At 45.7% G+C, this 10,661-nt stretch overlaps 1 protein-coding gene across 1 annotated transcript in view; it reads left to right on the plus strand.

The window, feature by feature from the left end:
- LOC130384443 (transmembrane protein 132C-like) overlaps positions 1–9,320 on the plus strand; it is a 26,039-nt gene extending 16,719 nt beyond the window's left edge. Inside the window, exons 3-5 of the mRNA XM_056592628.1 lie at positions 1,336–1,609; positions 3,676–3,867; positions 7,356–9,320. Coding sequence (XP_056448603.1) covers positions 1,336–1,609; positions 3,676–3,867; positions 7,356–8,528 — 1,639 coding nt within the window. The 3' untranslated portion in view covers positions 8,529–9,320. The remainder of the gene's footprint in view (positions 1–1,335; positions 1,610–3,675; positions 3,868–7,355) is intronic.
- The last annotated feature ends 1,341 nt before the right edge of the window (positions 9,321–10,661 follow it).

Below are 10,661 nucleotides of genomic sequence, written 5' to 3' on the forward strand. Positions count from 1 at the left end.
TTGCTCAGCTGGATTGGTTGAACTTTAACCTTTGGCTCGTGTTGCTGTGGTAACTTCTTCATATGGTGAGGCTCAAGCACTTTCTTTTTGTCGCCCTTCCCTAGAAAATGCATGTTCGATTGGGTCTGTTCGCAGCGATAGCTGTTCTGGAGTCCTTTGCTATGCCTGTGAATCTCAATATGTTTAGTTGAGTTTTCGCTACCAGAGCACTGCAATGAAATCATGGATGGAGTGGAAAAGTCCCAATGTTGTATCTAAGCACACACACACACGCACACACACACGCACACACACACACACACACACTTACACACATACACACACACACACTCACATACCGCACATACTGTTTGTCTCGGTGTGGGAGAGAAAGTGTCAAGAGACGTGATTGAATGAAACAATAGTGTGGACAACATACGTATACGTCCATATACGAACGACTCGATTCTGCTGACGGTTCCTCCTCGCTCCAAGGCTCTGAAGAACTCCGCTCACCTTTCCCCTCGGTCAGCTGATCAAATCTGCCCCATCCTGGGCAGAGTGACCCTCTCCATCCCGGGACGCCTTATCTGTCTATTGTTGCAGATATCTAATAATATTGCAATACCAAACCTATTTTGGGCTAAAGTTTGGCGGACTGCCTTGCTGGAAATCCTTTTAACATGTGGCGTTGTTGATTTGTTAGCCGTTGTAGTTAAACGGCAGCAGCGCTATCCAGGAAGCTATTATTGTGAAGCCGCAAGGGAGGCACTGAAGAACAGAAAGAACAACCGTTCAGGTGTCTTATGATGAGGCTGAGCCCGGGCCAGACGTTTGATGCCCTCTTCTTTGTTTATTCACAAGACATTCGTCCGTCTCTGTGTAAGGTAAATAAGGGTCTACAGGGGCTAACTGCAGTTGGGTGGGTATGAGCGCTAAATAGGTTTTGGAAAGGTGTGAACTTTACAAACACGGGCGATAAATGTGGTACGGCTTCCGTAACTCTGAAAAATAGATTCTGCGGCCACCAGCTCAATGGCTCTGCAATGATTTCCGCTCATTCCTCGTTCCCCGATACCGTAGGAGAGGCAACCTGAGCGGAAACAAAGGTGAGACTCGAAAGGAGGGGAGGACTGATGACTCGGCAGAAGTCGGCTTTTCTGTATACTCCCTTTGTATTAATATAGGAAAGAACGTGCTTTAAGAGTCGTTATTATAAAAAGTTTTTTTGAAAAGTGACTTGAATACGGATGGTTAAATATATATCTATGGATTGTTTGAACGCCGACCTTGAATTAAGGGAACCAATAGAACGGCGCTCGTCCTCATCCCCTTCTGTTTTCCTTTTAATCACAGGTCTGCGCGGGACAGCGAGGATGAGGACGATGAAGACCGGCGAGGGCGGAGCTGCACGCTGCAGTACCAGCACGCCATGGTGCGGGTGCTCACCCAGTTTGTGGCGGAGGGGCCCGACGCGCGGGGCCCAACCAGCTTCATGCTGGGCAGCGACTGGCAGGTGGACATCACCGAGCTGATCCGGGACTTCCTGAAGGTCGAGCGCCCCCACGTGGCTCGCCTGCTGGACGGCAGGGTTCTCATGGGACTGGACGTCGGGATGACCGCCATCCAGGTGAGCTGAGGGTCTGCAAGGAGAACACTTTGTAGGGTGTACCTCCTTGCACTTAGTACTTAGCGATAGTACTTAGCAATGTGTAGCGTCTTATCCTAGCTATCTTTGTTGTATACGGGGAATGGGTTAACCTAAAAATTGTTAGTGCTTGGCACTTGGTTCTATGAACATTCTTATTGTACCAACAGCGATATATTGATTCTCTTTCTGACAAATGTACCTATTGTAAGTCGCTTTGGATGAAAGCGTCTGCTAAATGCCCTGAATGTAAATGTAAAGCCTGGTTCCGCCAGATTTAGGTTGTCTGTTTCTGATGCTATTTATTTCACAAAAGTCTTGAAGCACAGTAGAAAATGTGTTCAGTAAAACTCATTGTACCATACAATATAGTTAATTTTCACCAAAATGTATTTAATCTCATGAGCAGTTTATTAAATGTCAGAAGGAGTTAATTTAATCTCAGGAGAACGATATCCAGAGTTACTGAAGTAGGAACAGTAACCACATGAAGCATACTTGATCACCATACCAGGTTTAAGTGCTGAATATTTGAACCGTCTTTCGCCGGGTTAGCTTAGAACAGACATGATTTTATCCCCCCTCTACCCTGGAAGATCTTTGAAATGAATCAGGAATCTGTTTAAAGGACTTCTTCTTTCACAAAAGAAACACCTTATTACGTCAGTGTTTATGAGAGACAAATATACTCAAGACTGGTTCAGTATATTAGGTCCGCATCCATAACAGATCTGGCGGCAGGACTACCTAGGCAAGGGGGCATCAGAAATGACTGATGGGGCGCAACCATTGTTCACTCGCTGATAACACAGGAGGGATGATAATCGATGGTGGTACAATTACAGACAGGTTTTCGTAGCCCCCCACGGATGTTTTGCCAAGAATACAGGCTACTGCCTCGCTTTAAAGCCACTTCAATATGAGCTGTCTTTCCCAGAAAGGGACATAATAGCCGGCGTAAGACCACAACAGAGATTGGTCAAGGTCTGCCCAGCCTTATCGATGTAATGCAAGGCAAGCAACTATTCTTCAATTTATTTAACTTTCACATCACATCCTCTTCTTGGCAGCACTGCCAATGATGAAATAATGTCTACGCCTATTCTTTTACTTTAATAAGCGCAGTATTATTTCACATGCATTTAAAAAATATGCGTGGGATCATGAATTATGCAAGCCCAACCGAGCTGCCTCTTCATTCCGAGGATTCAGATATTCGATTCAGCAGCTCAGTGAAACGTTTCTCTTATTCCTAGTACTTTGAATGACCCCGCCCTTCTGTTGGGAAGGGCGTTTTTTTTTTTTCAGCTGCTAAAATTGTCCAACTTTGATGTGGCATGCGTACAATAGTGTTGTGTGAATGAATGATGGATGGGGCAGATTGTGTGATAGAACGTTTAGTTACCAAACTCAGTGGGCACGACGTATGAACTGAGGAGGCATCGCGTCCTTTTTTCCCTGGGTGCGCCGGCCTGATCCGCTCTGAGCCTCACCCACGTGGTACTGGCTGCCCGCTGGTGGCCCCAACTGAACTCTCTGGGAGGACAAACTCAGTGGTGTTACTGTGATTACACTTAAAAGAGCTAAGGTCATATATATATCTAGCCATTACAGCACCACTGATACCCTGCGCTGCAAAGACTATAGCGAATGTCGATGTGCGGACGTGGTTTGCACATACAGCAAAGAAGTATCCAGTGTACTTCCCAAGCTGCCTTCCCACCAGAGATAAGACAGTGTGTCTTGTATATAGGTCAGACTGTGGCTGCTGTTCTTCAGGATTACAGGTAGATGGATTCTCTAAGGGTTTCGAAACAAATCTCGTAATGTAAAGCAGGGGCATTATCTTACCAGTCAGGCCGAGGTGGGTTGTCGGGCTGATCTCCTCACAATGACCAAAGACAGAAATCTTCGCTTTTGCATTTCTTGCTATAACCCCCTCCCCCCTCTACCATCGCTCTCTCTCTTGCTCTCTCTCTCCTGCCTATCCCTTTCGTTCTCTCAATCTCACTTTCTATATCTCTTGTTATCTCTGCCACACACCACAGGTGCTGTCTCCCCTGTCAGACTCCATCCTGGCAGAGAAGACCATCACGGTGGTGGACGACAAAGTGACCATCACGGAGCTGGGGGTCCAGATGGTGACGGCTCTGTCCATGGCCCTGCAGCTCAGTCAAGGGAGCAACAGAGCCATCCTGGCCACCACCACCAGCCCGGAGCTTCTGCAGAGCCCAAAGCAGGTCAGAGGACCAATCCTGCACACAAAACTTCTACAGAAGAACATGGAGTGGCGCGGTCGAACCGATCCGAGACAAAAGTCCACACGCCTTTACTCGTGTTTATTTTCTTGTCTACTCAAAGGGATTTCTGACACTGGTGTAGCATGAGTGACTTGGGCAATTTGAAAACATCCTCTGCTGTCAACTCCCTCCCCTCCATTTTCATGATATAAGACTACCTTTCACGATATAAGAAGCTGTAATTTCTGAGGGAAAGGATGGAGAAAAATGCCAAGGACGGAGTTATGCAGAGTTTCCTGGTTTGTCCCACAGATATTTTTAGTGGTCTACTCAACAGATATTTTGACTGTGTTCTATTAGTCCCTTCCAATCGATGGGCCATTTGTTGTGGTTACGCCGGTAAGGATGTCCTCAAAACAAATGTAAAGAGACAGAAAAGAAAACGCTATGCCCACAAGAATTTGAGCTCTTCTCACTCAGACTTTAGATTTTTATATGAATACTAATTTGTGAGTTCAAATTAACTTGAGGTTAAAAATGTGGAGATGTCCAGCAGCCTTTTTTTTTGGCAAGAAAAAACAAAGGCTCATGTCCCAAGCTAAACTGAGGAAGTTCAATGACTTTTGCAACCTAAGAACTTGTATGAGTGTGTGTGTGTGTGTGTGTGTGTGTGTGTGTGTGTGTGTGTGCGTGTGCGTGTGCGTGTGCGTGTGCGTGTGCGTGTGCGTGTGTGTGTGTGTGTGTGTGTGTGTGTGTGTGTGTGTGTGTGTGTGCATGTGAGTGACTGTGTTTGTGTCTTCATCTAACGTGTGTATTTGCTTGTTGCAAACTCTAACCCTCTTAAGTCCGAACCTTGAACACTACAATGCAGGACATAATGTGTTTCCTTGGGCGCCTCATAGAAATGGATAGCATAAACTCTGGGCGTGCAAAAGCAAGACCACAGTTTCCATCTTCCCCTCCCAAAAAAAAGGGAAATGGTTTACAGGCTAAAACTTGTTTGCTCCTATCCTCTGTAGCTTCTCCTTCCCTGCCTACCATGGTTTGTTCATGGTACCCCCTCCATCGTTCCCTCTCAAGGGCCCTCATCCCCCCACTTCCCCCGTCAACCATCCCTTCATCCCTGGATGAGAAAGGATGGGGTTGGTGGTGGGGGCTACTCTAGTCTTATCTGCCATCTCCATACACAAAGTGCCCGTGTGGGGATAAGCTGGCAGCACTGTCTTGGTCTTCTCCCGGTAATTAGAGAGCATTGAGGGACCACAGCGCTGCCCCCCCCACTGTGAACCCATGGGGGTCGCTCCTCTTGTAAGATATTCAAAGTAGAATTTTGAAAAACGGCAGCTGTGAAAAAAGTTTGGCGACGCTGGTGTGTATGTGTATGCATGGATGTATATATGTGTGGCGAATTCCTGTTTGTAGGGGATAACTCTTTAATGCTTGTGTCTGATCTTTTTCCTGCGCCCGCAGTTTCTTTTAATCTGCCCCTCCCCCACCACCCCCTCCCCCCTCAGAGAGCATTAGCGAGAGTTAGCGGTCGCATGGCCTCCAGTGAGATAGCCTTCTGCTCCTGGTTGAAACACAAGGCTGTTGTACTGTTGTACTTATACAAATATTTTATATGAAAAGTACATATTATATTCTGAATATTATTACTAGGAACAAAATTCACAATCGAGAAAATAGTAATAGGGAGAATAAACACAAAGATAGTGTGAGAAAAAATACTACACAATAATTGTCCATCGACTGTATGGGACCATAGCCAGCTCGTATCGTAAAATGTCAAGAACAAACTTGTAATGTGATCACAGGGCCTACTTTCATCAGGACAGCATACACATTTCCCCTCATCACGGCCCTTTAATGTATTGTGGCCAGGACTCAGAGTGCCTTACCTCATCTAGGAAACGCTGAAGTCCCACTCTTGTTAGGGCAGGTATCATCTCTAGAAACGGATACATGGATAACAACGCAGCATCTGGAGGCAAGGGCACAGATTTTGAGATGGGAATCATCTGGTTTCTTTTCGGCACTCTTTTTGCACTCCACGTAGTATTGACCAATCAGAGCGATCAGTCTGTGGGGAGCGAAAGAGGCAGAACCGATTGTCCATAACGCGAGCTCGGAAGCCATTGGCAATTGTCTGATTTATCTTTTGTTAATTTTTTTATATATATATCTGCATTCAAACAATGCAAAGAACGACCGGCGCCGGACGAGGAAGGCGTGGCCCGGACATCCACTGGCGACACCGGATGCCGCGTAACAAAATCTGTGTCACTGAAACGGTGGTGGTTAGGTTAACCACAGGATCATACATTAGCGTCAGACGGGAGCCTCTAGGCTCCGACACCGGGGAGGCAGTGACTAATAGATCATTTATCTCACCAACTGACTCATCAGATCGCAAATGATTCTGGTCTCAAGAGAAGGCTTTGCAGTCAATTGCTTTCTCACAAAGGACAACAGTGTATCAACATTGTTCTCCTCTGTGTCCCGCAGTCAAGGCCTTCTCCTACTGGGTTTTATTTGTTTTTAGATTTAGATATTAGATCTATTTAATTCTTACAAAGGGACAAAATATATGAATGAACATAAAAATAAAAAATAAAATGTAAATATACAGGATTATAGCAGTCGGCTAATTTCCATCCTTAGCCCCTGACTGGAAGATGGTCCCTAAATACATTTAAAAAATAAAGTGAAATAAAACAAATCATAATATGCAGTAAAACAGACACATACTGAGTAAAACATCATCATAAACATAATAGACAGGGTTAACAGATCAGCGGCAGTGGACAAATTATAAATGATCCCAGCTAGTGACCACACGTTTGTTTTTTCAGAAGCCATTTTTTATGATTTCTGAAAAAATTAGGTAAGAGTTGGTAGTTTGCGTATTGCACTTGGTATGGAGTTCCAGGTATTGGTTGCTTTATAGGAAAGAATTGCCTGGACAAAGGCACTTCTCCTAAAGGGAGCAGTGAAATTACCTCTGGAGCCTGCTCTGGTTGTGCTGTTTGTGTTCCTTTTGATATATTCCTGTAAAGGAGGTGGAGCTAAACCATGAATCATTTTAAAAACTAAAATAATGTCAGTCTATTTCACATTGTTTTCCATATGTAGCAACTCAAGTTTCTTTCAAATCTGACAGTGATGATACATTTTAGGTTTTCTATCTAAAACTTTTATAGCTTTTTTATATGTTGACTCTAGGGACTTTAGGGTCGTCTTACAAGATGAGGCCCAAGTTGCTATGCAATAGGTCATGTGAGACGTGATCATTGCATCAAAGTATAGCACAGCTGCTTCAAAAGTAAGATTGTTTCTTATGTATCTAAAGTTGGACAAGTTAAATTTAATTTTGTTGACAGTTTTATTGTGTGCTGCATGAAACTCAGATGTCCAAGATCACATCTAGGTATTTCAACTCTTGAACTATTTTCTATTTCTTTGTTCTCTGTCTTTCTCTTGCTCCACAGGAGGCAGTGATCAGTGCCTGGCTGCAGTTCAGCGATGGCTCCATCGCTCCCCTGGACCTGTACAACCAGGACTTCTTCGTGCTGACCGCCACCTCCCTGGACGAGGAGGTGGTGAGCGTGCGGCAGGATCCCTTCTGGAAGTGGCCCATCATCGTGGCGGAGGCGGAGGGCCAGGGTCTGCTGGTCCGCGTGGAGATGACCGTGTGCGAGCTCTGCCAGAAGTACAAGCGCCGCAGCATCCTGGCTGCGGGGAACTGCAACATCCGCGTGCGCTTCGGGCCGGGTGATCCCCGGGGCGGGGCCAGCGACTACAGCCCCGACGGGGACGAGGTGCTGGAGACCAGGGCCCGGCTGTCTCCGTCCCAGGACAGGACGAGTCTGGAGACCCACTACTACGGCAGCTCCGTCTCCGACATCGAGGACGGGATCCTCAAGCGGGCCACCACCACCAAGAGCGTAATCCTGCGCCGCCCCGCCGGCGGGAAGCTGTCCAACGACGGCGGCCAGAACGGGCCCGTCGACTTCTCCGACTTCCCCGTCCAGGTGGAACTGCCGCGGGGCCGCAATCTGGACGACGAGCCGACGCACAGAAACCGAGGCCTCACCGACCTGGAGATCGGCATGTACGCCCTGCTGGGGGTGTTCTGCCTGGCCATCCTGGTGTTCCTCATCAACTGCATCTCGTACACCCTCAAGTACCGCCACAAGGAGCTCTCCATCGAGGGCCAGGAGAACATGAACCACGCCCACGACTGGGTGTGGCTGGGCAACGAGGCGGAGTTGCTGGAGAGCCAGGTCAGCCTGTCGCCACAGCGGGACGGGCACACCTCCATGATTGACTGCAGCAGTGGGCTGGAGGAGGGCAGCCACCTGCTCAACGGCGGCTCAGCGCAGAAAAACGTGCAGGGCCAGGTGCACCGGGCTGCGGAGCACGGCTGCCCGGCCAAGGACAGCAAAGGGGACTCGCCCACCACCAAGCGGAAGAGGGTGAAGTTCACCACGTTCACCACCACCATCCCTCCGGACGGCAGCTACCCCATCGTCAGCACGCTCAGCGCGGGCCACGGCCAGGACATTAAGTGGGTGTGTCAGGACATGGAGCTGGGGGACTCTAAGGAGCTCCGCAATTACATGGAGCGGTTGAACGACAGCGCTTTGAAGGAGGTGGCATAGTGCGAGTGGTGCCCTTGTAACAAACTCAACCGATGCCTTTCATAGGAAAAATGGGTGCGGGTAGAAACTCGCCGTGTTGAGTAGAAGACTTCATTGTACTCAATAGGATAAAAATAGCATAAAAAAGTTACAGACACCGATGACAAATCACAAACTCAAAATATGTGTCCGTGAGTGACGGTAAAAGGGATGCTCTGTTTTTTGTTTGTTATTTTCCTCACTGTTTGTTATTCCTCTGATTCCCTTTTATCATTCTTCCCTTTTCATGGTTTTAAATAGAATCACAGGATGTCCGCAGGATGAATCTGCATTGAGTTTTGAAGTACTTTGATACAGATGACTAGAGACTGAAGATATAGATATCTAGATAGATGGATAAATGTATTGGGGTGTGTGTGTACACATTAAATGGTTTTGGAAAGTCGTGCAACATTTTGATTATTGATTTTCTATGTCCCACCCTCAATCATTGGTGTCAAGAAAGACATGAGCCAGTCATCGAAGTCCTGCATGTGTTGGACAAAAAAAAGGCACAACTCCTCTGTCCATAGTCATCCTCCCAAACACGAAAGAAAACATGTCCTACGAAATAAATGTTATGTATATACTGACCAACCTACAAAGCATTGTACTATTGCACTGTATATTGTATTTTCATATCATTTAAAAAAAAAAGATATTCCACTCTGTTAATAGTGTGTAAACCTTTTTTGTATCTTCATCTATTTTTAGTCTTTTTAGTCTCAAAGACCAGTGTGAGACCACAGGTTCCTCTGACTGTAGGAGAGGGTCCAGAAAATAGCTTAGAGGAATCTAGTGTTCCTCTTCCCTTTAACAGCAGGAATAATCATTCCTCATTCATTGTCTCACCATCTCTCTGTTCCCGCTTTAGCAGTGACTTATTCAAATTAACTGCCATTAGAAAATGAAACTTTATAACCGGTTTGGGCTATTCAACGTTATTGACATTTATCCACTGACAGCGGCACAATAATATAACATTCACATTTTTATGAGGGGAATTAAAGTTCATATTAATAGCTCGTCAACATGTGAACATTACAGTTCATATCAGCAGCTCGTATTCTGAAGTACCATAGTGTAAAAAAAAATGCATAGGACTTAACTCTGTCTAGAGTCTGTTGTTCACTGATAAAATACTAGAAGGTTGTAACTTTTACTTTACACCTCTGTCTTCTGCAATATTTTGGTTGTTGGGAAGTTGGAAATCAAATCCAGCAAGGGAGGTTTCTGTTGGGAAACAGCTCTTCTGCGGTAATCCAGCGAATGTTGTCGCCTTTAAAGCAACTCCAAGAGGCTTTCCTCTATTTACCTGTCCATCTTCAGGGAAATGCACTTCCTTCAGGCAACACTTGCACTTTCCCAAGAAAAAAAACCTTTGGGGGATTTAATAAAACTTTTCTGAACAAAAGTCAGTCATCTGAAAAATTGCATTTTGCTCAAAAATGTTTGGTATAATCAAAGTAGAAACCCCTGATTGGATTACTTTTTTTCCTTCTTTTTTTGTTCGTTAAAATTGTTATCCATCACAGAGAAAAATCTGGATTTGGATTTTACAGGCTGCATGCAATTACAGTGTGCAGAGCCAAAGGTCCTTCAGTGTATTCACAATAGAGTTCCAGCCGCACGCGTCAACCTACTACCTGTGTAATTACTGGTGGTCCAAATTAAAACTAGTTGTGATGAAGCTCTATGACAAACGGCTTCATCCTCCTTCCATGAGGCTTATCAGCGACGCCTAAGCCTCTTCGCTTCATTAGCACTATGCCACCATGGGACTTACCTGAACGTCTGATACATGGAGCAGGTTAAGCCATCCAGCGTCTTCATGAAACCCAAAACAAGAGTCCCAATGACTGTCAGAAATGTCAATCACAGAAATTAAAGCGTAGATTCGGCGCAATAGGGGTGAATCAGGTTAATACTTAAATTTACATCAATGGGTTTATTCAGTCCGCTGGTAGGTCCTTTATATTCTTTCTACATTGCAATTTTTTTCCACAATTCTTGTAACCATGTTTCTTTCACTACAGGTCGGTTCTAGGGCCTGTGATTTGTTGTGCTCCGATGTCAATCAAGATGTCTCCCTGAACCAAGTAGTTGGTTCTGAAA

Source organism: Gadus chalcogrammus, chromosome 6 (genome assembly GCF_026213295.1).
Source record: "Gadus chalcogrammus isolate NIFS_2021 chromosome 6, NIFS_Gcha_1.0, whole genome shotgun sequence".
NCBI lineage: Eukaryota > Metazoa > Chordata > Actinopteri > Gadiformes > Gadidae > Gadus > Gadus chalcogrammus.